The sequence below is a fragment of the Acaromyces ingoldii genome (genome assembly GCF_003144295.1).
Source record: "Acaromyces ingoldii strain MCA 4198 unplaced genomic scaffold FA10scaffold_4, whole genome shotgun sequence".
Taxonomy (NCBI): Eukaryota; Fungi; Basidiomycota; class Exobasidiomycetes; order Exobasidiales; family Cryptobasidiaceae; genus Acaromyces; species Acaromyces ingoldii.
In genome coordinates, this window is record NW_020290250.1 from 1971305 (window position 1) to 1999047 (window position 27743).

Here is a 27743-nt window from a genome sequence, read left to right on the forward strand (position 1 = left end):
TGACACGATGAAGCGAAAAGATGCATTGCAATTTGAAATGTATGCGCTCTCTCTCTAACGACCAACACGGATGACCTTCTTTCTCTGCCGTCTGCTCAGGTTCTGCAGTGGGTCCTTTTTCTTCTTTTCGTCCTCCTTGTCCTCCTGTGCGCCGCCTTCGCCCTCTTCGTCGTCGTCGTCGCCCCCGCCAAGGCCCATCTGGCCCATCATGGCGCCCAGCGGGCCCATGCCCTCCATGCCGCCGAGCATGCCGCCGAGGTCGGCGTTGAGCATGCCCACCTCGCGCGCAGGCGACGTGACCGGGTACCGCTGTGCCAGTGGAGGCGCCGACTTGGCCTCGATGCGGGCGTGAGGAAGCAGCCGCTGCGTCTTTCGCTTTGGCACGCTCTTGTCCTTGCTGTTCTTGCTGTTTTCCTTGCCCGTCTTCTCCGCGGCTCCCTCTTTCTTTGCCGCTGTCTTTGCGGGCTTGCCACCGCACTGCGACTGGATCATGGATGCAACCTCCTTGATGAGGTCTTGTTCTATGGTGGAAAATGAGCGGGCCATGCTCATTGCTACAAGAGGGAAAGACCCGCGAGTTACTCACTCGACTGAATCTTGGCATCGACGGCCTTTCCGTCGTCGTCAAACAGGCGCACCTTGACCCGGCCCGGGTTCTCCCAGTCGCTCGGATGCGTCTTTCTGGGCTGTTGTTGGAGCCAAACTTTCAGCATGCAAGCAAACATTGCACTCGGGAGAGACAATAAAACTAACCTCGTGAGCGTGGAGGAGGCGGAGCCGCTGGGCAGCGTCGGCAATGTCTTCGCTCAGCGGCCAGAGGCAGGCCTCGTCGAGCTTGATGCGGCGGGCGCCCTTGCGAAAGGGCCGCTTGGCATCAAAGTAGATGGGGTACAGCGTCGTCCACCGCTTCTCCTCGGCCGTCAGCGTCGGGTTGGCAGGCAGGTCAGCAGGGCCGCCGGGGAAGCCGCCTCCCATGCCGCCAGCGCCACCGCCACCCATCTGCGACATCATCTGCGCGAGCTGGGGTGGCATGCCCCCCGATGGACCGCCTGGTGCGCCGCCGCCGCCGCCGCCCATTTGGGCCATCATCTGCTGCAGCTGCGCCATCTGGTCGGCCGATGCTCCGCCGGGCGCAGCGGGCGGCGCGCTGGGCAGCGCGAACTGCAGTGATCTCAAAACCCGTCAGTATTCGTGCTTCCATTCGCGTAAAGTCAAAGCACCCACGTCGGTGTCATCGTCAAACTCCTCAATGGTGCCTGACATCTCGTCGTCGTTGTCTTGCGTGTCCGACGATGGCCTGGCGAGGCCTCGCTCGCAGCCGTCGCAACTTGCAATCTTGCGCTTCTTCTCCACGTGGGAAAAAGGCATCTGCTCACACGAGACGGAATTCCATTTTTTTCTTCTTCTTTTTCTCACCAATCAACTCATCCAGCGGGAAGGGGAAAAGAAGAAGAAGAGGAAGAAGAACAGGAGAGACGCGCAAAGGACCGCCATCGTAGCCAGGACTCTCGCTTCGGCAGATCCTCGCCTACGGGGAAAGTCCCCGGACACAGGGAGCCAGCCGGAGGGTTTCGTCTCCAGCTTCTCGCGTCGACCAGAGAGAACAACGGTTTACGGTCGGGCCAGAGGGAGACGGTGGGTGAGGGTGTGCCCCTTTCTTTTGCCTCTCTGCCTCTTTCCAGTCGTTACTGGTACGACGAGCAGTCTCTGGATTGACCGTCGGGCTAGACGCTTTTCCCCCCCTTTGCCCGTTGGACAGGGACCCAAGACGGCGAGGAGAGAGAGACTCAGGAAGATGAAAAGCTGAGGGGGATGCAAGGACAGGAAAGCGGGCCGAGCCATCGTAGAGATGCGGCCATGAACTCTCCTTCCTGCTCTCTCTCTTCCTGCCCGAGGTTCCTCTCCACCGTCTGGCAAGAGGGCATGAAGGTGTTCCATGCCTGGCGATTGTATTCATAAGCCCGCTCGTCGCATCAAGACTGGAAAAGGGGCGAGGGGTCCAAAGGTGGGGGCTGGGGCTGATGCGGGCCTCGGTCGGCGTCTTGGCCGGGGTGGCTCGCCTCTGCTTGCTCGCAAGCGGCACTACAGAGCCTGCCCCGTGCCCGTCGCATTCGATGGCCTTGCTCTGCCCTGAGAGCGGCGCCTGGCGTGCCTCTGGGCTTCTGCGGCGCAGGGAGGTGTCCTCGTTGAAGAGCGAAGATGTGAGCTCCATCGGGGTCCTCCCTGCTGCTGCTGCTGCTGCTCACGCAAGCCTGTGCGCCGCTTCTCCACCCTCGATCCCTATACCGTCGATCCGCCCTGCTCTTCCCCGGGAGAAGCTTACTATCCCCCCCTCACACTTTGCACCGGGGAAGAGTACGCCCGAGCCGCAGCCCTTGTTCCGCGACACACAAACACACAGAGGGCTGGAGAACGACCCTCCCTCGTGGTGCTGCTGCTCCTGGGTTTGTCATCCAATCGTGCACAGTCATGCGGTCACCGTCGCATTCCGCGGCGGCAACTCAATGGGGCTTACTCTTGCGCCACGTCTCTCACCTTTTCCTTCTTCTTCTTCTCCCTTTCCCCTTTGCTGGATCCCACTTTTTTCCTCTCTTACAACACTCACACTGCAGACCTCTCCGAGGCGCAGGCCCGTCGTCTCGAATGCTATACAATTTCTTCACTTATTCTACGACTAGCTGGTTCCACATTCTACGACTAGCTAGTGCTTTCTGTGGAACAAGATGCTTCATGTGATTTGCATGGGCGCTGCTACTGCTGATCTTAAATAAGCCACTGCTGGTGCGGCGGCTCACTTGCTGGCTGAGGGGACTGGTGAGAGTCTACTGCTGGAAAAGGAGGCTGGCGGCCACCTCTACGTTGCCCCCCGCGGCGTCGAGGAGCGCCTTGGCCTGTGCGTCGGTCGCGCCGAGATCGCGGAGTGTCTGCATCGACGCGGCGGGCCATGCCTTGCCTGCTCCTCCTGCTCCTCCTGACGGTGCTGACGGTGCTGTTGCTGCTGATTGTTGTTGTTGTTGTCGCTGTGCTGATGCTGGGCCAGCCGCCGAAGAGGAATGCTGCCACGACATGCCGCCCATGTCGCGTGGCGGGGGCGTGGCGAGGGTGCCGCCTGCACCGGCGCGCGCGGCGGCATTGGCATTGGCCGCCGCCGCCTCGTGTGGCCCTGGCCTGGCCCCTGCTGCTGCTGCTGCTCCAGCTGCTGGCGGGGCAGTAAAGGATAGGCCCTCGCTGCCACTGGCCGGCTCCTCGCCCCCCTCCTCCTCGGCCATGCGCGCACTCTCGGGCAGCTCGTGCTCGTCGAGGAAGCGGATCGTCTGGCCGTGGACGACGAGCCGGTTGGCAGCCATGTCGAGCACGCAGGCGTGGCGCTTGAGCATGTCGAGGCCAAACAGCAGGTCCACGCCGCGGCCCTCCATGATGGTGAAGCTGCATGGCAAGAACAGGGCATCGCCGAGCTTGATCTGGGCGCTGTGCACGCGGCCCAGGATCTTGGCCGTGCCCACGCCACGCGCAATGCCGGCAAAGCGCCGGTCGAGGAGGCGCATGATGCCGCACCGCTCGGCGCAGTCGGGGCTCACTGTGGGTACTTGTCAGTTTCTGTTGTGGCTCACTGACACAAAGAACACCCACTGATCGTCGCCTGGGCACCCGAGTCGACAAAGGCCTTGACCGGGGTGCCGTTGACCTCGGTCTCGACGTAGAGCATCGTGACCCGGCCAAAGCTCTCGGGGTTGTACTCCATCGCCGACTCGAGGTTCTCGAGCACCTGCTCCTGCCGGATGGCCTCCTCGATGCGCCGCTGTGCCTCGACATCGAACTCGTCAGCAGCCGCGAGCTCAGCCTCGGCGCGCAGGCGCTGCTGCTGCGCCGCCGATGCCCGCTGGCGCTCCTGCTTGAGCAGCTCGGCGAACCGGGAGGGGTTCGAGGCCACGGCGTCGGCCAGCTCGGGCCGGTTGGCGCGCAGCTGCGCCATCATCTGCGGATTGCCCAGCAGCTCCAGCCGCAGCGTCTCGGCCGCCTGCTCCTCGCTTTGCCTCTTCAGTCAGCGTGCTGATGCGCTTCTACTCTGATCAGCTGCCTGACCCACCTGTATGCATCGCCGCCTCGCGACGAGCCTGCGCCGGCAGTAGCTGAAGAACCCGCGAGCTGGGCCTTGTTACGCAGCAGCAGCAGGTCGTCGGCACCGACGCCCATCTGCTCGAGCGACTGGTGCGCATCGGCGAGGAGGCGGCCGTTGCAGTAGAGCGCCTGCTGCGCCGTCGGAATCGACGTGTCGGCCTCGAGCAGCGCCTGAAGGTTCTCGAGCGAGATGCTCAGGTCGGCATCGATCGTGTACGTGTCCTCGTCGGTCGCCACCGTGATCATGTTGCCGACTGCAGCCTCTCAGCTAGCCTTGCCTTGGGGGAGTCTCGCTGCACACCGCTGCTGCTGCTCTTTGCGCTGCCTTTTTAATTCTCCCGCTCAGTGATGCTGCCAAGACGCCGCCGATGTTGCGTGGGCATGTGCGTGTGCGTGCCTTGAACGAGCGCAGTCGTGGGTGTGAGCGCGCGCGAGGGCTTGTGTGTGCAAAGGCTGTGCTCGTTGTATGCGGTGTCGTCTCCCCTCCTCCACCGAGAAACGTCGACGAAAGGAAAAGAAACACTCTCACTACTACTACTGATGACGCGTCAAAAGACCTCCTCTCTGCTCTCTTCCTCTCGTGTCGTCCGCTCCCCTTGCGCCCTTTTTATTCATACGCTTCTTCTCGGGCCTCGTCACCCTTCGCAGCTTCGGCCTTTTTCGCGCTCTAAATCGTCTTTTGTTTTTTTCGGTTTTGTTTTTATTTTTATTTCTTCCTCGACGGGGCAACCAACCTAGTCACTACGCTGAGGCCGTAATTGGGCTCAGCATTCCCTGTCGGCATTAGCTAAACGACGCAAGAGAAAAGACACCGGGGCGAGTCACCCGGAGGCGGTGCGAAACCGAACGTGGCCACTTTCGTCTAGACGGACAGACGGACATATCGGCTCCATTCTGTCTCTCTTTCGGTCGTACGGTCGTACGCTCGCTGGGCTGGGCTTGGCGATCTGCGGGCCTGGCCACAGGGCCGAAAAGAACGCCACTAGCATCGGCTCGATCTGGCCGAAGCTGTCACTTGGCGGGGCTAGCACGCACGGCACTGCTGCACATAGAAGACAGGCAGACAGGCAGACAGGCAGACAGCGGCCAGCCGCAGGACAGGACACTCGGCAAAGACGCCGCGTGTCCAGCCATCGTGACCTGCACCGTCAGGCTTTGCTTCTTTGTTTTTTTAGTTTAATTTATTCATTTTATTTCTTCTTTTTTGCTGCGCTCGGGCCGATCGGCGCTCGCCTTGACCACAGCGCTAAAGAGAAAGCCTTACCAGTGACAGACGGACGCTAAGAGGGACAGCTTGTCTTACGACTCTGCACACATCGGGCCGAGCATGGTCATGGTGCGAGAGACGCCGCGGCTGGTCGTCGCTCTTGCCTTGTCGTCGTCGTCGTCGTCGTCGTCGTCGTCACGTGGCGTGTCCGTGGTCCGTGGTGCGCGAGCATACAGCAGCGACGAGGGCCCGTCGTCATCATCGTCAATACCGCCCTCGTCTGCACAGGTGAGCCGGCTGCGGCGGCTGCCGCCGCCGAAGCCCTCGTGGTCGTACCGGCGCGCAGACCTCGAGGCGGGGCTGGCCAATGCGCTCGTGCGCAAGTCGACGTTCACGCGCGACGACCATGCGCAGCTCGAGGCGATGCGGCCCCGCCTCGAGGCACTGCTGCCACGGCGGCAGAGCCTGGCCAAGGAGCAGGCCGACGTCGGCCACGAGATCCGGCGTCTTGTTTCATCATCATCCACAAAGGGAGACGGGTCGACAAAGAGTGACAAGGAGAGGGACGGAGAGCAGCTGAGGCGCGCGCAGGCCCGGGCGCGTGCGCTCAAGGACGATGCGACGAGCGTGGCGGCCGAGATCGAGGCGCTGAATGCGACGAGCCTCCGGCTGCGGCTGAAGCTGCCCAACACGACGCACGACGACGTGCCACGGGGCGGCGAGAGCGAGGCGCGCATCGTCGCCGTCGGTGGCCAGCCGTCGCTCCTCGCCGACGGGCCGCTGCGAAAGGCCTTTGACGCGCTTCGTCTGCCTGTGACTCTGTCGCAGGCAGGGCTCGATGGCGTGGCAAGTGCAGACCCGGCGCGGGACCACGTCGCGCTGCTTGATGAAGCAGGCAGCCAGCTGCTCGACACGCACGCCTCGCAGCTCGCCTCGGGCGGCTCCAACTGGCCCTATATGCGCGCCAGCCTGGCGAAGCTCGAGCACGCACTCGTCCAGTACGCGCTCACGGCTGCCGTCTCCCAGCACGGCTTCTCGCCCTGCGTGGTGCCCGACGTCGTCAAGCGCGACATTCTCGCCCGCACCGGTTTCGCCCCGCGCGACGGCGGCGGCGGCCAGGTCTACTGGCTCACCGTCGATGGCGACGAGCGGCCGTCTGCTGAAGAAAAGGACACGGACCTGTGCCTCGCGGCGACGGCCGAGATTCCCCTGGCTGGGCTGTGCGCCGGCCAGCTGCTCGAGAACCTCGAGGGCCACCCGCGCAAGCTCGTCGCTGCCTCGCACGCCTTTCGCGCCGAGGCCGGTGCGCGCGGCGCAGACAGCCGCGGCCTCTACCGCGTCCACCAGTTCACAAAGGTCGAGCTGTTTGTCGTCTGCGCCGGCGCCGAGTCGCACGCGATGCTCGACGCCCTCCGCGGCATCCAGGAGCACCTCGTCGGCCAGCTCGGCCTGCCGTACCGCGTACTCGACATGCCCACCGAGGAGCTCGGCGCCAGCGCACACCGCAAGTACGACGTCGAGGTCTGGATGCCGGGCCGGGGCCGCTGGGGCGAGGTGTCGAGCGCGTCCAACTGCACCGACTACCAGGCACGGCGGCTCTACCTCCGCCATCGCTCTGCTGCCTCGGACGGCGAGGCCTACGCGCACACACTCAACGCCACCGCCGTCGCGGTGCCCCGCCTGCTCGTCGCCCTTGTGGAAAACTCCGGCGTGGCGTCCGACGGCCGGCTCCGACTGCCCGACGTCCTGCGGCCCTTCTGGCTCGCTCCTGCGCCCACAGCCCCCGCCGACGTCGAGTGGCTGTCGTCAACCTCCTCTTCCTCGTCGTCGCATCCATCGTCGTCGTCGTCGTTACAGTCATCATCATCATCATCGTCGTCAAACTCGCCGCCAGGCAGCAAGGGCAGACTCGCGCGCGCCATCGACGCCGTGCGCGCCCTTGCGCAGCGCCAGGGCACCGACGCACCCACCATGGTCCTCGCCTTTCTCATCCTCCACGAGCTCACCGCCATCCTGCCCCTCTTTGTCCTCTTCTGGCTCTTTGCCACCTTTGGCCTCGGCGGTGCCGTCGTCGCATGGTTCCTCGATGCCTCGCATGGGCAGGTTCAGCCAACAGAATCGCCAGCCGGGTCCGTCGCTGCGTGGAGGCGGTGGTGCGGCGAGTGGCTCAGCGAGGGCGCCGCCCGCGTCGAGCGCTACGGCCGCCGCAAGGGCTACTTTGGCTTTGCAGCCCCCGGCGCCTCTGATGACGACGAGGCAGCTGCGTTAAAGACGGGCACCGTGCTCGCCGGCTCGTTTGCCAATGCCGTCGCCGCGTACGCCGTCGTCAAGGCGCTCCTGCCCCTCCGTCTGGCCGCGTCCGTCGCGCTGGCGGGGCCCCTTGCGCGGCGCTGCATCGAGCCCCTCAAGCGTGCGCTCCTGCGCCTGTCGCGTGCGCGTTCCACAAAAGTGCCATAGCTTGTACTGGGGTCATGTCACCGTCGAAAAAGGACAGTGCCACGGTCAAAATCGGCCCGAAGTCATAGTTGAAAGAAGGCCAGTGTCACGACTTAAAGCAGGCCAATGTCGTCAGGCCAGTGTCACGGTTGAATCAGGACAATGTCACGGTGTAAAGTAGATCAATGCCACGGCTGAAAGTAGGCCAAGATCACTGTGGAAGAAAGGACAAGGTCACTGTGGAAGAAAGGGCAAAGTCACGGTTGAGATAAAAACACAAAGTCACCGTCTTGGATAGGTTATGCTGGGTAAATTCAATTGTATTACAGGAGAAAGAGCCCTCATACAGGCTGCTGCTGCTGCGAGGCGCGCAGTTGGCTGTGCGTCAGTGTCGGTCTCGGTCTTGCGCGTGCTCTGCCTGGTCGATTGCGGTGTCGGAGGCCGTTGGAGAGCGAGCCGACGATGGCGGGGTGCGGCTCTTCTTCTTCTTCGTCTTCCTCTTCTTCGTCCTCCTCCTCGTCCTGCTCGTCCAGTAGCACATTGCCCCGCTGGACCGTCAGCCGGCCCTGCCCCTGCATCAGATCCCCGTCCTCGTCGACCCCCTCCTCCTCTTCCTCGTCATCCTCGTCGTCGTCCTGCTCTTCTCCTTCGTCGCCCCGCTGCGGCCCCGCAGCCCGCCGCGGCACGAGGTTGGGCAGCGTCACGCTCCAGTAGCGCGGCCAGACGAAGCGGTCGTGGACAAAGGCGCGGAGCCGAGCGACGAGCAGCTGCTCAATCTTGGGCACGTCCTGCAGCTTGGCCCGGCTGCCGACGAGGCTCGTCGCGCGTGCGTCGAGCTCAAAGTCGGGGTGCAGCGAGAGGCGCAGCTGATGTCGCGACCGCGGTGCCTCGCTGTCTGCGGCTGCTGCTGCTGCGGCTGCTGCACTGGCGCCACTGCGAGCGAGTTGAGAAGCGGGCAAGGACGGCGGCGAATGCGGACTGGAAACGAGCTCCAGCGCGAGGGTGCCGCTGAAGCGCTCGACGACGAGGCCCAGCGAGAGGGGCAGCACGGCAAAGCGGGGCCGCGGCACATTGATGAGCACCTTTGTGTCGATCGACAGGCTCACCAGGTCCGAGTAGTCGACGTCGACCTCGACGCGCTGTGTATGCATGGCATGCCACCACCGTCAGCATCGTCGTTGCATCACAAGAGCGCATGTACAGCAGAAAAGACACGCACCATGCGGCCACTCGCATCGGCCGGCCGCACGCGCGCATTGGTAAAGATGGGGTACGATTGGCCAAACTGCACGTCGGTCACCTCGATGGGGTCGAGGAAGCTGATGCCCCGGCCCAGCGTGTTGCGATTCAGCACCTCCTCCATGACGTCGCGCGCGGTCCGCCGCCGGTCGCCGTCGCCGTCGCCGTCGCCGTCTTCTTCCGTGGCTGCCGTCGCCGCTTCGAGCAGCCCACTCCAGCCGCCGCGCTGCACGTCGTCGCGGTAGCCGGCCAGGGCCTGGGCGACGACGACATTGACCCAGTCGAGGCTCTCGCCGAGGTGCGAGGCGACGTCGTACGACGTGCGCGCCAGGATGTCGGCCATGACTTTGGCAATGTCGAGCTCGCCATCATTGTCGTCGTCGACGCCCCTCGCTCGGCGCTTGGCCCCCTTGGCGTCCCGCTTCGCCCTCGCCCGTCCCGGCCAGGCGCCCCGCGGACCCGGGGCTGAAGCAGAGGAGCGCGACGACGATGACGACGACGAGTCCTCAAAGATGACGTACCGGATCGCCAGGAGCGCGAGGATGACGACGGACAGCTGCCCCGCCAGGAAGCCCTGGGTGAAGGTGAGGTGGAAGCGCCCCGCCGACGTCTCGACCTCGAGCGCCATTGTCGGTGTGTCTTCCAAGGCGGTGAGCGCCTACGAAGAACACTCTCTCTTCTCACACGCACACGTGCAGGCCGGGGCCAGTCTTAATTTGAGACGCGCTGCAACGCGCGCTCGCTTGCTGTTGTGCAGTGCGCATTGCCGCTCCCGGCTTTCTTTTCTTTTGTTCATCGACGCTCAGCCCCCGCCATGGTCTCGTTTTCCTTTTTGCAGCAGCACAAGAGCCCGTACGAGCTCGACGCCATCGTCGACCTCGCCCAGCCCTCGTTTTGGATTGCGGCAGCGTCAATGTGAGTGGAGTGTGTGTGGCCTGCGCCGCGTCGGAAGCGAGACTGACTGAAGTAAGACACACACCAGCTGCTTCAACCCGCTCTACTGGAACATTGTCGCCCAGAATGGTGAGCAAGCATTGCTGCTGCTGCACCGTCTTGAACTCCCAGCTGAATAGTAACACCCCCACAGAGTACAACAACAAGACACTGACGAAGCTCCTCGGCGGCCGGCGCTACCTCGGCTGCTACCTCCTGGGCGCCTCCATCTTCCTCCTCGGCATCCTCCGCGACCACCTCTACAATGCCGCGCTGGCCACGCAGCCGCACAATGCGCTGCTCGCCCACCCGCTCGCCAAGGCGCTTGGCGCGGCTCTCTTTGCCGCCGGCCAGGTCTTTGTTCTCAGCAGCATGTGGGCCCTCGGCATCACCGGCACCTACCTCGGCGACTACTTTGGCATCCTCATGGACGACATCGTCACTGGCTTTCCCTTTAATGTCATGGGCGACCCCATGTACTGGGGCAGCTCCATGTGCTTTGTCGGCGTGGCCCTGTGGTGGGTTCTTTTGCGCTGCTTCGGGCCCTCCTCCCTGCTTCTCTTTAGCTGACGGCATGCCACAGGTTCGCCAAGCCCGCCGGCCTGCTCCTCAGCGCCCTCGTCGTCGTCGTGTACACAGTTGCGCTCCGCTTCGAGGGCCCCTTTACCGCCAACATCTACGCCCAGGCCGCGCGGGAAAAGAGCCGGACAAAGACCATCGACGACCTCCGCAGCGTCGACGGCCCCGCGCGGGGGACGAGGAGCAGCGCCGCCAACAGCCCGGCGCCGGCCACGCGGCGGACGCGCTCGTCGAAAAAGTCAGACTGAGGCGCTTCATTCACTTGACACGCAAACAAAAAGAGGCGATTCAACTCTTCCTCACCGTCGCTGCTACGTGCAACTCTCTTATCCCCTTGTACCAAAGTCACCCGGATCACGCCTTTTCTCTCTTCTCTCTCTCTCTCTTTCACTCTTTCACTCTGTCACACTCTCTTTCTTTTGTCGTAATTAGATTCTTTGCTGCTCTGATACCCTTACTTGCTCGGCCGGCTGATGATGCGCCGCACCACGTCGAGCGTCCAGGCCCGGCTGGCGACATTGAGCTCGGCGTTGCTCGCCAGCGCGTCGGCGGCCGTCTTGAGCTGTGGCTGCCGCGCTGCGTCGCTGTCCTTGAGGAGCGACGGGGCCAGCTGCGCCGAATAGTCGCCGCCGACGGTCTCGTCGAGGAGGCGCATCCGCTCGTCGCGGCTCTGCTCCTTGATGGACTTGTCGCCATCTGCTGCTGCTGCAGTAGCCTGCGTTGCGCACGCCGTGTGGGCGCCGGGCCGCGCGATGGGCGTGGGCGCACCGAGCGGGCCCAGTGTGTTGTTGCCGCGCGGCGAGAGGTGGTAGCGGAGGGCGCGCTCGGCGTTGCGCAACGGCCGCGTGCGCTTGCTGTTGCTGCTGCTCGCAGCTAGGGAAGACGACGAGGCCGGCGAGGCAACGAGGGCGTCGAGGTCTGGCCGGCCCAGCAGTTCCGAGGGCGTCGTGTAAGGGATGCGCGAGAAGGGCACGGTGCCCTTCGACGAAGAGGCGGACCACTCGGTGCGAGGGATCAGCGCCTCGATCGGCGGCAGTGGCCGGTCGAGGGCGGGTGTCGTGGCGCCGCGCTCGAATTGTGTACCGCCGCCGCCCGAGCGCTCACGTACATCCCGGAGGACAGACGGACGCCGCCGACGCTGTTCCTGCCCCTGCCCCTGTGCACCGCGACGGTCGCCGCTGCTGTTGCCTCGCCGATCGTTGTTGCCGCCGCCTCGTCGATCGTTGTTATTGCCGCCGCCACCACGTCGGTCATTTTGAGCGCCTCGCCTATCACCCTCTGACCTGGGCCGAGCTCCGCTTGCTCGCCTGTCGCCATCGCGGTTTGGGCCCTTGGCTCCTCCTGCCGCTCGAGGAGGTCGCGCGCCTCCCACGACTCGCCGGAGCGCATTGGCAAGCTCGGAAGCCGAGGCGGTCGGTGCCGACTTCCTGCTCGCTGTCGCTGCTGATGCAGAAGCTGCGGCGGCGGCGGCGGCGCCCTCCTGGCGAAGGAGCGCCGTCGTGTGCAGACACCGCTTCAGCGTCGGAGCAAGCATCGTTGTTCTTCGCCTGCCGCTTTCTTCCTGAAAGAGGAAGAAAACCCAATTTGAGACGACGGTGCCCTGTCTTCTCTTTTTCTGCACGTGGTTGATTTCGCACTGGAATTTTTTAATCTTCTTTATCCCCGGGGCTGACGACGACGCACTGACCTTCTCGTTCGTTGTTCATTCTTCATTCTTCATTCGCTCTTCGGTCGATCTTCGCACGTAAGTCAGCCGCAGCGACCGCGACCAATGGCAGACGCACAGAGCGGGCGCAGCTCGGGCTCGCTGACGTCGCTCCTCGGCACCATTTTTGAGCGTGCCTCTTCCTCGTCGTCCTCCTCGTCGGCCGAGGACCCGGCGGCGGGGCTGCTGAGCCTGATCCAGGTGGCGCGCGCCCGCATCGCCTCGCTCGGCCTCGTCAGCGCCAACGACACGCTCGAGGACCTGCCCACGGCGTCGCTCCGTGCCCTCGCCCTCGACAGCGTCTATGCCGAGGCGGTGCTGCGGACGCGCACGGCCGTGGGCGACTTTGGCGCGCGGCAGGCCGTGCTGCAGCAGTCGCTCGTCGCAGCGCGCACCTACCTCGCCCGTCTCGCTACTCTTGGCGTGCTCCTGCGAGATCGAAGCAGCAGCAGCAGCAGCAGCAGTGAGGCCGACGGCGACGCCGTGCCCGCGTACGTGAACCAGCTCTCGGCCGTGGTGGCAAGGTGCATCGACGGCGACGAGGCGACGGCGCCCTTTCCCAGCGAGGCGGCCGCGCGGCGCCAGGCAAAGATTGCCGCTCTGCGCCTCGAGCGCGCCCTCTCCCGCGCTCTCGACTCGTACAGGCTCGCGCTGCGGGCCAAGCGGGGGCCTGCTGCGTCGTCGTCGTCATCATCATCACAACAGCCGCCCGAGACGGCGTTTGACCTGCTCGTGCTGCCGCCCAGCCGGCGCGGCCAGCAGGCGACCAGTGCTGAGGACGAAGATGAGGGCAGGGCCGAATACGAGGGCGTAAGCAAGAGTGAGGACGGGGACGAGGACGGCGATGGGGAGGAGGACGGAGATGAGGAAGAGGAAGACGATGGCAACTTTGTCGGTGGGGCCGGCGAGGAGTTTGGCGACGGCGTCCGGACACCGGCGGGCCTGCGCAGCTACCTCGTCATGCTCCTCCGGCTACATGCGATCCGTGCCCTCAACCACATCGACTCGACGCTCGCCGAGCTGGCGCTGCTGAAGAACATGCCGGCGAGTGCGGCACGCGACGCAGCGGCGCGCGCGGGGCAGGAGCGCGACATGCGTGCGCAGCGACAAGGACAAGGACAAGGCAGCAGTGGGGACGACGACTGGCGCATCGAGCAGCGCTTTGGCGCGTCGAGCTCGGCGCCGCTGCTGGACCCCAAGGGCAAGCCGCTGCGGCCCTTTACGATTCTCCCCTCGGGGTCAGCGTCGTCTTCCTCAGCAGCAGCAGCAGGCGCAGGCCAGGGCGGCGTGCTCAACGAGCGGCAGCGCCTGCGCGACGAGGTGTTCCGGCCCTCGCATCGGCTGCCAACCATGTCGATCGACGACTACCTCGCGGAGGAGCAGCGCCGCGGCAACATCATCCAGGGCGGCGGCGAGGCGAGCGCACAGGCGCCCACGTCGACGGAGCAGCGCCGTGCACGTGCCGAGGGCGACGGTGGGGCGACGACGCGCGACGCCGACGAGGCCGCCGACGAGCAGCGCCGGCGCGACATGGAGTGGGACGACTTCACCGAGGCCAACCCGCGGGGACAGGGCAACACGATGAACCGGGGGTGAATGCAGGATGTAACTGTGCAATTGTAATGAACAAATCGACTACTAGTGATACAGGGTGGTGTGTGTATGCGCTCACAGCAGCGCGACGCGCTCCGTCTCGACGAGGTGGCGCACGGCCCGGTAGCGCAGCAGGTGGATTGTGTTTTTCGACAGCAGGGCCGTCTCGCCGCTGGATGGGCGTGCATCTTGTGTCAGTTTTGGTGCAGTGCATAGAAGAAGAGGGACACCCACTCGAGGCCAATGTCCAGCGAGCCACAGTCGGCGAGGCACTGGACAAACACGGGCCGCTCCAGGTCTGGCCCCACGACTGTTCGAGAAGAAGGAAAGGCTACGGTTAGTCAAGTCAAGAATCGCCATTGCTCTCTTTGTTCGGACGCACCCATGTCGCCCCGCGGCCCGCCCGGCGCACGGTCGTCGAGGCCGCGCATGTTGTCGGGCAGAAAGTCGAGGACCGCGCTCGTGTAGTGGCTCGCCGCCATGTCGGCGTACTTGAGTGCGTAGCCCCGCTCGAGCTGCGAAAGGTTGCGCCGGTGCGACGCCTCGAGCGCCAGGTGGGCTGCATGCCGCTCGATCTGCATATATAGTCAGTCAAGGATTGTCTTTCTTGTCTTTCTCGCCTTTGATAGGAGAGAGACGCACCTTCTCGAGACGGCAGCGCAGATACGAGCGGAGCAGCCAGCGGGCCCGCTCGACGTCGAGCTCGACGAGGGCGAGCCGGACGTGCTCCTCCTCCTTGGTCGAAGCGTCGGCACCGAGCGAGTCGATGATGGACTGGCGTATGTCCCCTTGTCAGCCTGGTCTGCTTCTGAATGAAGAACGACGAAAGAAGCACCCACCACCTGCTCCTCGATCTGCGAGCACACGGCGTCCACCGACTCGCCCTCCCACGGCAGCAGCTCCGGCGCCCCGCGCTCCGACACCCATGCGCCCTGCAGCCTGACCAGCGGCGCGACACTCGCCCTCGCCTGCGACGCCGGCGCCAGGTCCATGTCCTCGGCCGCTCTCCTTGATGTAGTCGAGGGCCCGGCTTTGCTTCCACCGCCCTCCTCCTCGTCGTCCTGCAGCGAATAGAAGCCCCCCTGCCCCGCCATTTGTCTCGTTGCCGATCAGGAAAAAGTGTTGGTCCGCTCCAACGAACATCGCGACGGGATGCGCGTCTGCCAATTTCCACTTTGACTTTTGGAGGCAGCGCGCGGCACGTGGCGCAAGAAAGTCGCAGCGACCAACTCCATCTCCAACTGCCCATCCCCCTCTCTCTCCCTCTCTCACACACACAACAAGCAAAGCGACTGGAGGATGGCCTCGCGACCGGCACCGCCGACACCACTGACGGTAGACGAGCAGGACGCGGTGCTGCGTGCGCGGCTGGCCCTCAACGAGCGCAGCCTGCGCGCGCTCCTCAAGCGGCTTCCCCCGGCCCTCGCGCTCGCCGGCGACGAGGGCGACGCGGCCCGGGCCTCGCTGCGGCTCGATGTCGAGAGCTACGCGACGGGCCTGCGCCGGCTCCGCGGCGTCAGCAGCCGCACGACGCGCGACGAGGTGCGCCTCTATACTGGCGAGGTGCAGCGGATGGGTGAGTTGCTCACTCACAGACTGAAGAGCAGGCAGGCTGAAGCGAGACGACGGCACAGAGGCAGAGCACGAGCAGACGAAGCGCGACATTGAGCTGCTCAAGCACGAGCTCGCGGCCGTGCAGCAGGAGCGCAAGAACAAGCTCGAGTACGATGCGCTGGCGAGCGAGATCAAGCGCTACGACGCCCGGGGCCAGCTGCAGACGTGTGTCTCTTTATAAACTTGTCTCATTGGTGGTCGACTGACGAGGGAATGCTTTCACAGATCACTCGAGGGGCTGGAGAGGGACATCGAGGAGCTCGAGGGCGAGCGCGTCAAGTACGACGAGGTCATGGCGCGCAGCCAGGCGCGCTTCGGCAGCATCGAGGAGCAGCTCCAGGCGCTGCGCGCCGACGTCGGCTTCGAGGTCGGCGAGCGGGAGCGGCAGGAGGTGCAGCGTGCAGGCGAAGACGCGGGCGACGTGGGGACATCAGCGGCGGCAGCTTCAGACGCAGCAGCAGCAGCAGCAGCAGCATCAGGAGCAGGGCCAAAGCTCAACCCGGCTGCCGCCGCATTCAGGCCAGCCTCGTCGGGGCACGGCCAGGGCGCCACGCCGCCAGAGTCCAAGGCGAGCAGCCGCGCGTCGTCGCCGGCGAGGACACGCAAGCGAAATCGCGCATCTCGGCGAGCAGGCGCACAGGAGGACGACGAGGAAGACGACGAGGAGCGGGGGTCCAAGCGGCGCGGCATGGAGGCGGGCGAGACGAGCGACGTTGATGACGAGGAAGAGGAGGAGGAGGAGGAGGAAGGCGCCGCTTGACTTGCTTGCTTCTCATAGACGTGCCATTGCCATTGTAATTGTATGCGCATCAGCCAGGTCCAGGTCCCTGCATCGCCGCGTGACAAGCCTGTGACAGCCTGAGTGACGGTGTTGCGAAAAGTCTAATTTGTTCGGCAGGGCGCGCTCCGACATCGGACCCGACCTGTGCTCCACTGAGCTTCCAGCCGTTGGAAATGCAGAAGGCTGCTTTCAAACTACGACGAGCGAGGACGACAACGAGCAGACGATGTCCAGCGGCAAGATCCTCGTCCTCAACGGGCCCAACCTGAACCTGCTCGGGGTGCGCGAGCCGCAGAAGTGGGTGGTCTTTATAGCCCCGACTGACTAGCTGACTGGCTGACCGTCTGACACGCTGGTACGGACAGGTACGGCTACACAACGCTCGTCGACATTCTCGCCGGCCTCGAGGCGCGCTGTGCGGCCGCCAACGTCGCCATGGCTGCGTTCCAGTCGAATGCCGAGGGCGCGATGATCGACCGCATCCACGCGGCGCGCACCGACGGCACGTCGTTCATCGTCATCAATGCCGGCGCATGGACCCACACGTCCGTCGCCCTCGTCGACGCCCTCAGCGGCATCGACGTGCCCTTTGTCGAGGTGCATGTGCGTGTTTTGCTACTACTTTTTTCCTTTTACTTCTTCTGTGCAGTGGAAGCTGACGAGGCAGACAGATCTCAAACACGCACAAGCGCGAGGCGTTCCGCCACCACTCGTACCTCTCGGCCAAGGCCGTCGGTGAGTGGGCCTCTTTTACTGGCGTGCTTCTTCTAGACTGACGCTCCAGCTGGGACAGGCGTCGTGCTCGGCCTGGGCACCTAGTGAGTCGAGGTGGTGAGAGGGATCATTCTGCACAGCGCTGACAAAGACACACACGCACAGCTCCTACACGGCGGCCGTCGACTACTGCCTCGACCAGCTGGCGCAGGCGAGCAGCACCGAGAAGCGGTAGTCGAGACGTCCGACGGTGGGAGAGATTGCGACAATGAACAAGCAGCGCATTATTGAGCATTGAGCAGTGCTAATGGCAACGAGAATGCAAGCAGGCGTGGGGAGGAGAGTGGGACTGAGAGGGGGACTGAGAGGGGGACTGAGAGTGGGACTGAGAGTGAGCCGGAGAATGAGCTCGAGAAGGAGAGGGAGAAGGAGAAGAGATCGAGAGGCAGAATGAGATTGAGAATGAGACTGAGAATGAGACTGAGATAGAAAATGAGAGGAAGAGTGGAGAGCGAGAGAAAGACGGAGAGACATGCTCAGAGGGAGGGGGACGCGGACGGCGTCGCAAGGGCGTAATCGTCGATGATCCACTTGGCCGTGATGCGCGCCATCTGCTCGCTGTGTTCTGCGGTGCGAGTATCTTGTCAGCCAAGCCAGGACATCAAGTTCGAGCAAAGACAGCTAGCTCACCGAGGACAAAGGCGTGGGGCATGCCCACGTTGCACACCATCGAGGCCCGCTGCGGCATGGCGTCCTTGGCCACGCCCTGCCGCGGCGTCGGGGTGCGGTCCTCGTCGCCGTCGCCGTCGCTGTCGCTGTCGCTGTCGACGGCGAGCAGGTCGACGGCGTCGGCGCCCGCCTGGACCTCGTCGGGCTCAATGACGATGCTGCCGTCGAAGCGGCGCGAGGCACGCGCCGCGACGAGGCTCGGCCGCCGCTGCGCCGTGCGCGTCCGCGTCGGGCTCACGGGTGGCCGGCTGCCGTTTGCGTGTGGGTTTCTGCTGCGCACGCTCCCGCCTCCGTTGCTGGTGCTGCGTGGTGCCGTCCTTGCCGTCGTCGAGGATGTCAGGCCGTATGACGCGCCGAAGCGGGCGGCGGCGAGCCCAGCGCTGGCTCCGGCGCGCACTAAACCAGCGAGGCGCTGCGACTTGCTCCGCCGCCGTGCGCTGCGGATCTCGTCGATGGAAAAGGACTTTTGGCGCTTGCTCAGCGTGCCTGCCGCCGTCGTCGACTGACCACTGAGGTGGTGCGGCTGGAGCTCGAGGACGCGCTCGACATACAGGCGCGACGACTGGGGCGCCCAGCCATCGACGTCGCCGGCGGCCCAGTAGGCGCGGATGCGGGGCAGGCCATCGGCAGACGAGGCGCCAAGAGCAGCGGGCGTGCGCACCGTGTCCATCTCCTCGCACGCCATGCCGAGGCACTGGCGCACGGCGCGCCGGCTCGCGAGCAGGCCGGCCGTCGCCCGGATCGCCTCGGGGCCCTGGGTGGGCGAGGCGAGGAGGATGAGGAACTTGACGACAAAGAACGGCACGAGGGTGAGCAGCCACGCGATCGCAGAGAGGGCAGTGGCGAGCAGTGCGCCCGTCAGCTGTCCCTCCTGGCTATGGCCTCTTCTCTGTGAGGAAGACGAAGACACAGCAGCAGCGCGCAGGAGGAGGCGCAGCCGGCGCGCGTTTGGCGTCTGCGCCATGTCGTGCAGCGCGGGAAAGAGGAGGTGGAGCGAGTCGATGCGCGGGCCTGTGCGACGCCGGCGCACAATCTCGAGGGCCATGTATGCGCCGATGCTGTGGCCGGCGAGGATCACCCTGTCGGTCCCACCGGCGAGGGCGGCTAGAATAGCCTCCTTGTGCTCGATCTGGCGGCGCAGCGACACGACGGGCTCCGTGTCCAGACTGAACCCGGCCGAGGCGGGGTCGTGGCCAAGCTGCGAAACACAGACAATCTCGAGCGATGGCCCCACGAGCCGGTGCAGCTCCGAGAGGTAGCCGCGGTAGTAGTCGGCCAGGCCCGGGTTGCCGGGCAGGAAGAGGAGGGTGAGGCGCGGGCTGCTGGGCGTGCGCGCCGCCGTCGCAGGCCACACGAGGCACTGTGCGCCGAGCATGCTCGCACGCAGCGGCGGCGTCAGTGCCAGTGCCAGCTGGGTGTCCATTTCTCGTCTCGTCTTGCCGGCCGTAAAAGGGGGAAAGAAGGTTCGATTGTGCGTAAAGCAGGACTTTGGCGTGACGGGGGCGTGCGCGGGCGACGGCGATCGACTCGGACGAGAATATAAAGTAGGGCTGCATTTTTAGGAAGAAGCAATTACATAAGCAGCAGCGCGCGCGGACCCACTTGTCGTCGCGCGCGTCCAGACTGTCCTCGTCGCCATTATTGCGCAGGCGGCACGATGCGACGCCAGTACGTCGCGCAACCAGCCTCGACAGGCGGCGGAGGGGCAGGAGGGCCGGATGCGGTGCGCACGCCGTCGCGTGCCCGGGTCTCGTCGGGCGAGAGAGCCTCGGGGGGAAGAGTGGCATCGACGTCAGCAGCAGCAGCAGCAGCAGCAGCAGCATCAGCTGGAGGAAGCCAGCGACGGGGCCGACGCAGCGCATACGACTCGTTTGACTCGGTCGGCTTCCTCAATGACATGACGGAGCGTATGAGGCGGGAGCTGCAGAGACCCTTTGGCCACGGCGCATCGACCAGCTCCAACGGATATCACTCCCCAGACGACGGCGGCGGCGACGAAGGGTGGAGAGGGAGCAAGGCTGCCGCTCGGCGCAGCGATGAGGGGCGCGTGGACGCAGCGACGCAGACAGAAGGCTCCTATGACGACGACGAGGAGGCACCCATGATTCTGGGTATCGACCGGACGCAGACGGAGCAGCTGAAGCGCAACGCCCAGTCCTTTCTCAGGATGGCCGCCCAGGCCGGCGCGCCCCTCGACGCTCACCAGGGCGCATTCGACCTGTTTGGCCCCGAGGATGAGGACGACGAGGATGAGCAGGAGGCACAGGGCGAAGAAGAAGAGGAAGACGAGGAGGAAGAAGAGGAAGCAGGTGATGCTGTCCACGACCGGATAGCAAGCATGCTCGCTGCACCGGCGGACGGGAAGCCGGCGCCGGCTGCGGCAAAGATGCTGATCCAGGTAAGGGGCATTCTTAACAGCCGCCGTGGTGTTGTGCTTACTGTGTTACACCCTTCTTTTCAGGAACTTGGCGGTGCCGAGAAAGAACACGGCGCTGCAGATTCGTCAGAAGAGGAAGACGAAGACGAAGACGACGAGGAAGACGATGACGACGACGACGAGGAGGAGGACGAGGAGGACGAGGAGGACGAGCTGGCAGAGAAAGAAGAGAAAGAAGAAGAAGAGGAAAAGGAAGAAGAGGGCGAGGAGTGGCGCGCTGAGTTCGGCACCGAGCCCGTGCGTGTCGGCCAGGACGACGCGATCAGCCTGTCGGACAGCAGCGAGGACCAAGACGACGGCGAGGCTGGCCAGTGGGCCGAGCACGATGAGCAGCGAGACGAGGTGGACGAAGACGACGACGACGAAGAAGAAGAAGACGAAGAGGACGAAGGGGAAGACGAAGGGGAGCAGCACAGGGCCGACGACGACGCGCTGCAGCCGCCGCCCTCGTACAGCGGCGCCGTCTGGCCAGACGCACCGTCGTCTGCCGCGCCCATCCGCGAGTGGGTGCCGTCGTCGAGCGACGACGCGGCCGCCTCGCCGTCGAACCTGTTTGACCAGCTCTCGGCCGCCGTCTCGTCGGGCGCCGACTTCAGCTGGGCGCTGCCTGCGTCGACGATGGCAGACGCAGCGGTGGCCGACTCGGCGCGCGAGGGCGAAGGCAATGCTGCTGCGCACTTTGATGCCGGCTCCTTCTTCAGCGAGATGGCCGGACCGCTTGCCATCGCCGTGGCCGCGCAGCAGCAGCAGCAGGCGTCCGACGCACCAGCGCAGGGCGAGGCGCAGCCAGGGGCAGACTCGGCTGCGTCAGACTTGCACCGGCTTCGCGGGCTCGTCGCCGAGGCACAGCAGCAGGCAGAAGCCGCTGCCACTGCCGCTGCTGCCTCGCTGGCCGACACGAACGCCGCGACGCTGGCCCCCGCGACGGAGCCGGCGCTGGAAAGTGCGCATACATCGTCGCACCTGGCCCCTCAAACACATCCACTCCCTCACACACTCCAGCGCCTGCACAGCGAGGGAAGCATCGCCGGCGCAGTGCCAGCCAGCAACGTCGCCACGCCCGGCGGGGGCAGCAGCGTCGGTGGCGACGACGAGCACGTGCAGCCGTCATCGCCAGCCGCCAAGCTCTTTGACGCGAGCGGTGATGGTGCTGCGCAGCCGGCCGCGGTGCCCCTCGTCGAGAATGCACGGGACCTGCTCGAGCTCAAGGTAGAGGCACGCGCAGGCGCCCACGGCGAGCAGCTCCGGCTCCAGTCGCCCACGGGCTCCGTCCAGGCCGAGGCTGGCTCTGCCTATGGCGCCAACACGCCGAGGAGGGGAGGCGCAGGCGCAGGCGCAGGCGAAGACGGCGCGGTGGCACGGACGGCGTCGAAGCTGCGATCGGCGCTTGAGGCCGAGCAGCAGGCCGATGTGGACGACGTCGAGCCAGCACCAGCGGGCGAGGAGCAGAACGGCGCTCTCGACGGCATGAGCGAGCCGGGTGACTCAGCCGGCGGTGGCGACGGCGATGGTGACAACTCAGAAGGGGAGGGCGTCATGGAGGAAGAAGAAGAAGAAGAAGAAGAAGAAGAAGAAGAAGAAGAAGAAGAAGAAGAAGAAGAAGAAGAAGAAGAAGACGACGACGACGACGGCATCGCGCTCATCGAGTCCCGTGCCGCGAGACAGGCGGCCCAGAGTGCGAGCACAGACGCGCAGGAGGCAGCGCCCGTTGGCCTGGCCGAGGGTGAAGAACGGCGGGCAGCATCTGCGACGCCCGTCCTCGACGAGGCAGCTGCGGACGACGATGGAGACGAAGACGCAGAGAAGGCCGATGTCGTCGAGGACGCTCTCGTCGCCGACGCGGCCACGGAGAGAGAAGAAGAGGAGGCGCCCATGATTGTCACGCGGGCGATGAGTCGCGCACTCGACGAAGAAGCTGCCGCTGCCGCCGAAGAGCAGGTGTCAGCAGAGCTCGACCCGCCGTCGTTTGCGTTCTCCGAGGGACCAGGCGGTCAAGAGCACAGGCGAAAGAGGAGCAGGAGCAAGAGCCGACGGTCCGACCCCAACGGCGACATGGCCGACTACGTGCCTGTACCCTCGTCGTCGTCGTCTGACTCTAGCGGCGAGGCTGGCCGCAGCGGACGGCGTGTCCGGGCACGCACGCAGGAGGCAGAGGAAGAGCAGGAGAAGGGGAAGGAAGACGAGGCCGACCTCTCCGTCGCCGTCCTCGAGGAGCTCGTCAGCGACGGGCAGCAGCCAGGCGATGGCCGAAGCGAAGTTGCGCTTGAAGAGGAGGCAGGAGCAGGGGAAGAAGAAGAAGAAGAAGAAGAAGAAGAAGTAGTAGTAGAGAAGGAAGAAGAGAAGGCAGCAGCACCAGTAGCAGAAGAGGAGGAGGGGGAAGAGGAGGGAGAAGAGGAAGAGAAGGAAGCACAGTCGCAAGCCACAACGCGCAGGAAGGCCAAGGCCGCGACAAGGGCCTCGACGAAGCGCACAAGCAAGCGTGCCTCTCCTGCCAGGGCGACGACAAGGGCCAAAGGCAGGAGCGCTGCGGGCACCACCCCTGCTGCGAGCACTGCGCCTGCTGCAAGAAGAGCAAAGAGCGAGCGAAGGACGAGGAGCACGACGCCGGCCAACAGGGGCGAGCTGGACGAAGAGGAGGGTGGCGATGCGCCGGGCGACAAGAAGCGAAAGCGGACGGCCGCACCGACGCGCCAGAGCCCCAGACGGGCGCCGACGGGCAGGGGGCGTGGGGCGGGTGCCGAGGAAGCCGCAGAAGAGAAGGGGCCAGAAAAGGAAGAAAAGGAGCAGGAGCAGGAGCAGGAGCAGGAGCAGGAGCAGGAGCAGGAGAGGCCAAAGACCAGACGACGGTCTGCGCGCACCTCTTCGCGGGCGCCAGTGTAACAGTAGCAGCAGCAATGACATTTTAGATGGGCACAAGATCCAGTGCGTGCATGTAGAGACAGACGGCAGCTGTAATGCCACAGCTTTTACAAGGGTGCACAGATAGACGAAGACATCTTCCCACTCTTATGTTCTCGGACAATCACAGCTTCGCAGCCCCTCCCGCGCCCACGACGAGGGCGCGGCCCGACTGGAGCGCCTGTGCGGCCTCCTGGACCATCTGTAGACGGGGAAAAGTCAGAAACACGTGCGTGGCAGGGTGAGTGTGTGAGTGAATGAGGGAGCACGCACCTCGTCGACAATGTCCTTGGCCGGCTTGATGGTGTCGACGACGGCGGCGACATGGCCCGCGAACCAGTGGGCGAGGATGCCCTTGACCTTTGTGCCCTCGTCGTCGTCGCCCTGCTCGAGGTCGTACTCGATGGGCACGACGCCGCGCGCCAGCAGCTCCTTGATCTTCTCTGGCCGGTCCTCCCACGACTGGATGTAGGGCGTGTTGATGATCCGCAGCGGCCGGCCCGTGAAGATTGTCGTCTTGATCAGGCTCTCGTGCGTGGCCTTGAGGATGGCCTCCTGGTGAGCGCGCGGGGCGCCGGCCTCGCGCGCGCACACAAAGCGCGTGCCCACCCACACGGCGGCCGCACCGTGGCACAGCGCCGCTGCCAGCCCCCGGCCGTTGTAGATGCCGCCAGCAGCGACGACCTGGACCTGCTCGCCCGTCAGCGGGCTGCGACGGCCGCGCACGAGGTCGACAACGCGCGGGATGAGAATCGACGAGGGCACGTCGCCCGTGTGGCCGCCGGCCTCGCCGCCCTGCGCAATCAGAAAGTCCGTCCCGGCGTCGAGCGCCTTGGCGACATGCTTGGGATGGCCAATGACGTTGGCGAGCAGGATCCCCGCCCCGTGAAGACGGTCGACGACGTGGCGTGGCGGGATGCCGACGGCGGAGCTGTGACGGTAACCGTGTCAGTATCAATCAATTCTCCTGTGCGATATAGTAGAAAGACACCCACACAAAGACGGTGCACTTGGCCTCGACAACAACACTAATGAGGTCGTCGAGCTTGCCCTGGGTGTAGTCCTTGTTCGTCTTGCGCGCATTGCCGCCCACCTGGGGCAGGAGCAGGTCCACGCCCCACGGCAGGTCCGGCTCGCGCAGGTTGGCCTTGAGCTCGTCGATCTGCTCCTTGAGCATCTTGGGCGTGAACATGACGCCGCCAATGACGCCGAGCCCGCCTGCGTTGGACACGGCCGCCGCCAGCTCGGGCCCAGCGGCCTGATTCATGCCCGCAAGCAGGACCGGGTGTGCGATCTTGAGCGTCTTTGTCAGCGGCGTCGTCAGCACGGGCGGCGCGGCAACGATCGCCTTGATCTCGTCCGTCGTGGCCGTGCTCTGCGATACGCGCTCGATGTTGACCATTTTTTCTGACTCCTGTGCTTCGTTGGTGGTTGAAGACAAGCGGCTGCCGGGCCAGTGACCCCGGATTAGGATGGCGAGGAGCGAGACATAGCGAGAAGCAGAGCCGACGCGACGGCTGTGGCCCGAGCGAGCTCTATTTTCCCATCTCCACCCCACCGAAATAAGTCTAAGCCAAAAACAACTCCCGAACACGCGCATTGAAAGCGAGCCGTGCCATGCCTGTCCTGCTTCTCCGGCGGCCGTCCAAGAACCTGGCCCAGGGCGTCGTCTCGTCGCACATCCCCGACCAGCGCGCCCAGCTCGACTACGGCGAGGCGCTGCGCCAGTGGCAGGGCTACCGCGCCGTCTTTGAGGCCCACGGCTGGGCCACCCAGGTCGTCGGCGATGGCGACGAGGGCCTGCCCGATGCCGTCTTTGTCGAAGACTCAGTCGTGGCCGTCAAGAACCTGAGGGGCCATGGGGGTGCATTCATCCTGGCCAGTCCGGGCAGCAGCATGCGCGAGGCCGAGATCGCAGCCGTGGACGCGCACCTGGCCGAGGCCAAGGCCAAGAACGAGATGCCCGGGTGGTCCCTCGTCAGGATCGAGAAGCCAGGCACGCTTGATGGAGGCGACGTCCTCAAGGTTGCCTCGGAAGGCCGGATCTACGTCGGGAGGAGCGCCAGGACCAACGACGAGGGCATCCGCCAGTTCACGCGCGCCGTAGAGGGCCTAGGCTGGCGCGTCGTCGTCGTGCCGGTGTCCAAGGCGCTGCACCTGAGTGAGCTGCGCTTGCCAGTGACGCAAGGACAGGAGTTTACACAGCAGAATATCCATAACAGAATCAACCGTGACCGCGCTGGCCGACGGGACCATCATCGGCGCAGAGGCGCTGCTCGACGACGTGTCCCTCTTCAACAAATTTGTCGCCATGCCTGAGGTGTGTGCTTTCTCTCTCTTTTCTCATCTCATGCTCAGCCAAGAAAGTCGTCTCTCAACGACAGCCGCAGGGCGTGGCGGTGGTGCACCTCGACGAGCAGGGCACCAAGCTCCTCCTCTCGGCCTCGGCGCCGCGCTCGGCCGAGCTGCTCCGCGGCATGGGCTACCACGTCGTCACGGCCGACATCTCGCAGTTTGAGGTGCGTTGTGGCTCCCTGCTGTATCAGAATTCAACACTCATCAGGAAACCCCCGCAGATCCTCGAGGGCTGCCCGACGTGCCTCTCGGTGCGCGTCCGGGTGTGACTGATGTGTCTCGCCGAATCCCGAAGGCCCGAAAAAAAAAGCAATCCATCGCACTTTTTTTTAAATTTCCCGTTTCTTCGCGGCCAGCCAGCCCTGACTCCTTCTCTAGGCCGTCGCTTGTGGCTTGTGACTTCTGCCCGTGGTCTGCCTGCATCTCGTGACTCGCGACAGGGGACCTGCTACTAGTTACTGGAGGCCTGCGACTCGAGACTGGGGGCAGCATGGCGTCGACGAGTGCGCCGACTGCCACGCCGCCGACTGCCACGCCGACCACGGCAGGGCCAACCACTGCCTCGCCGCCCGAGGCCACACCGCCAAAGACCATCGTCATCAAGCTCGGCACCTCGTCGATCCTCTCCGAGCACACGCACCAGCCCAAGCTCTCGATCCTCTCGTCGCTCGTCGAGACATGCCATGCGCTGCGCACCGCCGGCCACCGCGTCGTGCTCGTCTGCTCGGGCGCCATCGGCATGGGCCGCGTGCGCATGGGCATGATGGCGCCTTCCTCGTCAGCAGCAGCAGCAGGATCGAGTGCGTCCAAGGCGCCCGAACTGGGCGAGCGGCAGGCGCTGGCCGCCCTTGGGCAGCTGCGCCTCATCGCGCTCTGGGACAGCCTCTTTGGCCAGCTGGGCATCAGCGTCGCCCAGGTGCTGCTGACGCGCAACGACATTGCCGACCGGCCGCGGTACCTGAATGCGCGCACGACGCTCCACACACTCCTCTCGCCGCGCTTCGATGCGATCCCCATCGTGAATGAAAACGACACCGTGTCCGTCTCGGAGCTTCGCTTCGGCGACAACGACACCCTCTCGGCCATCACGGCCGGCCTCGTCGAGGCCGACTATCTCTTTCTGCTCACCGACGTCGACGGCCTGTACACGGGCAACCCGCGGCGGGAGCCAGGCGCACGCCGGCTCGGTGTCGTGCGCAGCGTCGCCGAGGCTCGCCGTGCCGTCGAGGTGCAGACGATGGGCAGCCGCTTCGGCACCGGCGGCATGCAGACGAAGCTCATTGCCGCTGACCTGGCCACGGCCGCGGGCGTCGCCACCGTCATCATCAACGGCTCTCACCCCGAGAACATCATCCGCGTCGTCGCCGCTTCCCTTCCGGGCTCGGGTACAGGCCAGGGACAGAGCATGAACAAGGGCCAAGAGAGTGACACAGGAGCAGCGACAGGATCCGCACACGAAGACCTGGCCTCGTCGACGTCGAGCCTGCAGCAGATCAGCAAGGACGACATTGGCCACCCGGCGCTCGAGGACCCGCCGCACACGCTGTTCCTGCCCACGCCTGAGCCCCTCACCGCGCGCAAGTGGTCCATCCTCCACGCCCTGCACCCCGCCGGCACGCTCATCATCGACGAGGGCGCCTACTCGCGCATCCGGACGCGCGACAGCGGCGGCCGCCTCCTCCCCGCCGGCGTCGTCGGCGTCGAGGGCACGTGGGAGCGCATGCAGGCCCTCCGCATCGTCGTAAGGCGCCGGCGGCGTCCGCGGCAGGCGTCGGCCAACGGCAGCGACGACGAGCAGCACCAGCTCGCTGCGGCGGGCGCTGTAGTCATGCCCCCACTCAAGGCCCTGGGCTCGTACCTGCGCCGCAACGACTCGCCCTCGGGCACGGTGACGCCGCCCGTCATCGACGGCCTCCGTCGGCCGCACCGGCCGCTCTCTGCCACAGATACAGACGCTGGCCACGACGGCGAGTCGCGCGGGAGACGGGCGGAGCAGCACGACGAACAGGAAAGCACACACGAAGAGCAGCAAGAGGAGGCATGGGAGCTCGTCGAGGTCGCACGGGGCCTGGCCAACTACAACTCGATCGAGAGCGAGCGGATAAAGGGCATCAAGAGGTTGGTGTGATCTCATACAAGCAGCACTGAGCACTGACGCTGACTCTGAACTGAACAACAGCTCCCAGATTGCCGCGACGCTCGGCTATGCAGACTCGGACTACATCGTCGACCAGCTCGCACTGCATGCGTTCCCCTCGGAGCCGATGCGGTGATGTTAATCCATTCACAAGGCAGCTGATCCAGTTGATAGACAGAGTTGAATGATAGACAGAAGGGCGTGGGCCCAATTCAATTGATATAGACAGGGGCCAGTATTGCCCGTAGCTTTTGGGTGTGATGAAAC

The 27743-nt window shown here is 64.9% G+C and overlaps 17 protein-coding genes across 17 annotated transcripts; 9 read left to right on the forward strand and 8 right to left on the reverse strand.

Moving 5' to 3' along the window:
• Positions 1–12: 12 nt before the first annotated feature.
• Positions 13–1297, reverse strand: FA10DRAFT_268212 (signal recognition particle, SRP19 subunit). The gene is made up of 4 exons (XM_025522235.1): positions 1225–1297; positions 754–1161; positions 587–686; positions 13–521 (listed from the first exon to the last, which is right to left on the reverse strand). The coding sequence occupies exons 1-4, from the start codon at positions 1261–1263 to the stop codon at positions 55–57; spliced, it is 1014 nt and encodes a 337-aa protein (XP_025376887.1). The 5' UTR covers positions 1264–1297; the 3' UTR covers positions 13–54.
• A 151-nt stretch (positions 1298–1448) lies between these two features.
• Positions 1449–2569, reverse strand: FA10DRAFT_151367 (hypothetical protein). Its single transcript, XM_025518101.1, has 2 exons — positions 2536–2569; positions 1449–2431 (listed from the first exon to the last, which is right to left on the reverse strand). The coding sequence occupies exon 2, from the start codon at positions 2210–2212 to the stop codon at positions 1529–1531; it is 684 nt and encodes a 227-aa protein (XP_025376888.1). The 5' UTR covers positions 2213–2431; positions 2536–2569; the 3' UTR covers positions 1449–1528.
• A 248-nt stretch (positions 2570–2817) lies between these two features.
• Positions 2818–3107, reverse strand: FA10DRAFT_268215 (hypothetical protein). Its single transcript, XM_025522236.1, has one exon. It carries the CDS (start codon positions 3075–3077, stop codon positions 2823–2825), a length of 255 nt encoding a protein of 84 aa, XP_025376889.1. The 5' UTR covers positions 3078–3107; the 3' UTR covers positions 2818–2822.
• A 2642-nt stretch (positions 3108–5749) lies between these two features.
• On the forward strand, positions 5750–7783 carry FA10DRAFT_231710 (seryl-tRNA synthetase; the record flags this gene model as incomplete). The annotated part of the gene is made up of 2 exons (XM_025518867.1): positions 5750–7164; positions 7234–7783. The coding sequence occupies 2 exons, from the start codon at positions 5750–5752 to the stop codon at positions 7781–7783; spliced, it is 1965 nt and encodes a 654-aa protein (XP_025376890.1).
• A 283-nt stretch (positions 7784–8066) lies between these two features.
• Positions 8067–9150, reverse strand: FA10DRAFT_268219 (hypothetical protein). The gene is made up of 2 exons (XM_025522237.1): positions 8982–9150; positions 8067–8901 (listed from the first exon to the last, which is right to left on the reverse strand). The coding sequence occupies exons 1-2, from the start codon at positions 9123–9125 to the stop codon at positions 8104–8106; spliced, it is 942 nt and encodes a 313-aa protein (XP_025376891.1). The 5' UTR covers positions 9126–9150; the 3' UTR covers positions 8067–8103.
• Positions 9151–9753: 603 nt separating this feature from the next.
• FA10DRAFT_268220 (putative OPI3-methylene-fatty-acyl-phospholipid synthase) lies at positions 9754–10961 on the forward strand. Its single transcript, XM_025522238.1, has 4 exons — positions 9754–9916; positions 9984–10024; positions 10089–10452; positions 10518–10961. The coding sequence occupies exons 1-4, from the start codon at positions 9816–9818 to the stop codon at positions 10759–10761; spliced, it is 750 nt and encodes a 249-aa protein (XP_025376892.1). The 5' UTR covers positions 9754–9815; the 3' UTR covers positions 10762–10961.
• FA10DRAFT_303001 (hypothetical protein) lies at positions 10935–12066 on the reverse strand. The gene has a single exon (XM_025525192.1). The coding sequence runs from the start codon at positions 12045–12047 to the stop codon at positions 10968–10970; it is 1080 nt and encodes a 359-aa protein (XP_025376893.1). The 5' UTR covers positions 12048–12066; the 3' UTR covers positions 10935–10967.
• Positions 12067–12197: 131 nt separating this feature from the next.
• On the forward strand, positions 12198–13814 carry FA10DRAFT_303002 (TAP42-domain-containing protein; the record flags this gene model as incomplete). The annotated part of the gene is made up of 1 exon (XM_025525193.1): positions 12198–13814. Exon 1 carries the CDS (start codon positions 12285–12287, stop codon positions 13812–13814), a length of 1530 nt encoding a protein of 509 aa, XP_025376894.1. The 5' UTR covers positions 12198–12284.
• Positions 13815–14940, reverse strand: FA10DRAFT_268221 (GINS complex, Sld5 component). The gene is made up of 5 exons (XM_025522239.1): positions 14651–14940; positions 14454–14585; positions 14194–14386; positions 14046–14121; positions 13815–13983 (listed from the first exon to the last, which is right to left on the reverse strand). Exons 1-5 carry the CDS (start codon positions 14903–14905, stop codon positions 13887–13889), a joined length of 753 nt encoding a protein of 250 aa, XP_025376895.1. The 5' UTR covers positions 14906–14940; the 3' UTR covers positions 13815–13886.
• A 170-nt stretch (positions 14941–15110) lies between these two features.
• On the forward strand, positions 15111–16242 carry FA10DRAFT_303004 (hypothetical protein; the record flags this gene model as incomplete). The annotated part of the gene is made up of 3 exons (XM_025525194.1): positions 15111–15387; positions 15446–15590; positions 15651–16242. 3 exons carry the CDS (start codon positions 15111–15113, stop codon positions 16183–16185), a joined length of 957 nt encoding a protein of 318 aa, XP_025376896.1. The 3' UTR covers positions 16186–16242.
• Positions 16243–16432: 190 nt separating this feature from the next.
• On the forward strand, positions 16433–17155 carry FA10DRAFT_287556 (putative dehydroquinase class II; the record flags this gene model as incomplete). The annotated part of the gene is made up of 5 exons (XM_025524147.1): positions 16433–16503; positions 16572–16809; positions 16878–16941; positions 17000–17024; positions 17086–17155. 5 exons carry the CDS (start codon positions 16433–16435, stop codon positions 17153–17155), a joined length of 468 nt encoding a protein of 155 aa, XP_025376897.1.
• Positions 17156–17185: 30 nt separating this feature from the next.
• Positions 17186–19329, reverse strand: FA10DRAFT_303005 (hypothetical protein). Its single transcript, XM_025525195.1, has 2 exons — positions 17611–19329; positions 17186–17545 (listed from the first exon to the last, which is right to left on the reverse strand). Exons 1-2 carry the CDS (start codon positions 19070–19072, stop codon positions 17457–17459), a joined length of 1551 nt encoding a protein of 516 aa, XP_025376898.1. The 5' UTR covers positions 19073–19329; the 3' UTR covers positions 17186–17456.
• FA10DRAFT_151840 (hypothetical protein) lies at positions 19190–23037 on the forward strand. Its single transcript, XM_025518103.1, has one exon. The coding sequence runs from the start codon at positions 19307–19309 to the stop codon at positions 22964–22966; it is 3660 nt and encodes a 1219-aa protein (XP_025376899.1). The 5' UTR covers positions 19190–19306; the 3' UTR covers positions 22967–23037.
• FA10DRAFT_268222 (2-nitropropane dioxygenase) lies at positions 22747–24471 on the reverse strand. The gene is made up of 3 exons (XM_025522240.1): positions 23980–24471; positions 23258–23915; positions 22747–23186 (listed from the first exon to the last, which is right to left on the reverse strand). Exons 1-3 carry the CDS (start codon positions 24384–24386, stop codon positions 23109–23111), a joined length of 1143 nt encoding a protein of 380 aa, XP_025376900.1. The 5' UTR covers positions 24387–24471; the 3' UTR covers positions 22747–23108.
• A 75-nt stretch (positions 24472–24546) lies between these two features.
• On the forward strand, positions 24547–26087 carry FA10DRAFT_275798 (N(G),N(G)-dimethylarginine dimethylaminohydrolase). Its single transcript, XM_025523285.1, has 4 exons — positions 24547–25145; positions 25207–25304; positions 25369–25503; positions 25561–26087. Exons 1-4 carry the CDS (start codon positions 24602–24604, stop codon positions 25606–25608), a joined length of 825 nt encoding a protein of 274 aa, XP_025376901.1. The 5' UTR covers positions 24547–24601; the 3' UTR covers positions 25609–26087.
• Positions 25830–27165, forward strand: FA10DRAFT_261470 (glutamate 5-kinase; the record flags this gene model as incomplete). Its single annotated transcript, XM_025520074.1, has 2 exons — positions 25830–27049; positions 27108–27165. The coding sequence occupies 2 exons, from the start codon at positions 25830–25832 to the stop codon at positions 27163–27165; spliced, it is 1278 nt and encodes a 425-aa protein (XP_025376902.1).
• FA10DRAFT_268224 (hypothetical protein) lies at positions 27149–27703 on the forward strand. The gene is made up of 2 exons (XM_025522241.1): positions 27149–27457; positions 27519–27703. Exons 1-2 carry the CDS (start codon positions 27168–27170, stop codon positions 27610–27612), a joined length of 384 nt encoding a protein of 127 aa, XP_025376903.1. The 5' UTR covers positions 27149–27167; the 3' UTR covers positions 27613–27703.
• The last annotated feature ends 40 nt before the right edge of the window (positions 27704–27743 follow it).

Bases quoted from the DNA above. Each gene is read 5' to 3' on its own strand.
- FA10DRAFT_268221 (XM_025522239.1), bottom strand. From the start codon at position 14,905: ATGGCGGGGCAGGGGGGCTTCTATTCGCTGCAGGACGACGAGGAGGAG. The intron at 14,586-14,650 runs GTGGGTGCTTCT...GACATACGCCAG, and splicing joins CGCAGATCGAGGAGCAGGTG to TCCATCATCGACTCGCTCGG. The intron at 13,984-14,045 runs GTGGGTGTCCCT...ACGCCCATCCAG, and splicing joins TCGCTGGACATTGGCCTCGA to CGGCGAGACGGCCCTGCTGT.
- FA10DRAFT_268224 (XM_025522241.1), top strand. From the start codon at position 27,168: ATGCCCCCACTCAAGGCCCTGGGCTCGTACCTGCGCCGCAACGACTCG. The intron at 27,458-27,518 runs GTTGGTGTGATC...ACTGAACAACAG, and splicing joins CGGATAAAGGGCATCAAGAG to CTCCCAGATTGCCGCGACGC.
- FA10DRAFT_151367 (XM_025518101.1), bottom strand. From the start codon at position 2,212: ATGGAGCTCACATCTTCGCTCTTCAACGAGGACACCTCCCTGCGCCGC.
- FA10DRAFT_303001 (XM_025525192.1), bottom strand. From the start codon at position 12,047: ATGCTTGCTCCGACGCTGAAGCGGTGTCTGCACACGACGGCGCTCCTT.
- FA10DRAFT_268212 (XM_025522235.1), bottom strand. From the start codon at position 1,263: ATGTCAGGCACCATTGAGGAGTTTGACGATGACACCGAC. The intron at 1,162-1,224 runs GTGGGTGCTTTG...AGATCACTGCAG, and splicing joins AGTTTGACGATGACACCGAC to TTCGCGCTGCCCAGCGCGCC. The intron at 522-586 runs GTGAGTAACTCG...TTTCCACCATAG, and splicing joins CGATGCCAAGATTCAGTCGA to AACAAGACCTCATCAAGGAG.
- FA10DRAFT_268219 (XM_025522237.1), bottom strand. From the start codon at position 9,125: ATGGAGGAGGTGCTGAATCGCAACACGCTGGGCCGGGGCATCAGCTTC. The intron at 8,902-8,981 runs GTGCGTGTCTTT...ATGCATACACAG, and splicing joins CCGATGCGAGTGGCCGCATG to CGCGTCGAGGTCGACGTCGA.
- FA10DRAFT_268222 (XM_025522240.1), bottom strand. From the start codon at position 24,386: ATGGTCAACATCGAGCGCGTATCGCAGAGCACGGCCACGACGGACGAG. The intron at 23,916-23,979 runs GTGGGTGTCTTT...TTACCGTCACAG, and splicing joins GCCAAGTGCACCGTCTTTGT to CTCCGCCGTCGGCATCCCGC. The intron at 23,187-23,257 runs GTGCGTGCTCCC...CCCCGTCTACAG, and splicing joins CCAAGGACATTGTCGACGAG to ATGGTCCAGGAGGCCGCACA.
- FA10DRAFT_268220 (XM_025522238.1), top strand. From the start codon at position 9,816: ATGGTCTCGTTTTCCTTTTTGCAGCAGCACAAGAGCCCGTACGAGCTC. The intron at 9,917-9,983 runs GTGAGTGGAGTG...GACACACACCAG, and splicing joins TGGATTGCGGCAGCGTCAAT to CTGCTTCAACCCGCTCTACT. The intron at 10,025-10,088 runs GTGAGCAAGCAT...ACACCCCCACAG, and splicing joins GAACATTGTCGCCCAGAATG to AGTACAACAACAAGACACTG.
- FA10DRAFT_151840 (XM_025518103.1), top strand. From the start codon at position 19,307: ATGCGACGCCAGTACGTCGCGCAACCAGCCTCGACAGGCGGCGGAGGG.
- FA10DRAFT_268215 (XM_025522236.1), bottom strand. From the start codon at position 3,077: ATGGGCGGCATGTCGTGGCAGCATTCCTCTTCGGCGGCTGGCCCAGCA.
- FA10DRAFT_303005 (XM_025525195.1), bottom strand. From the start codon at position 19,072: ATGGACACCCAGCTGGCACTGGCACTGACGCCGCCGCTGCGTGCGAGC. The intron at 17,546-17,610 runs GTGAGCTAGCTG...CTCGCACCGCAG, and splicing joins GCCCCACGCCTTTGTCCTCG to AACACAGCGAGCAGATGGCG.
- FA10DRAFT_275798 (XM_025523285.1), top strand. From the start codon at position 24,602: ATGCCTGTCCTGCTTCTCCGGCGGCCGTCCAAGAACCTGGCCCAGGGC. The intron at 25,146-25,206 runs GTGAGCTGCGCT...TATCCATAACAG, and splicing joins GTCCAAGGCGCTGCACCTGA to AATCAACCGTGACCGCGCTG. The intron at 25,504-25,560 runs GTGCGTTGTGGC...AAACCCCCGCAG, and splicing joins CCGACATCTCGCAGTTTGAG to ATCCTCGAGGGCTGCCCGAC.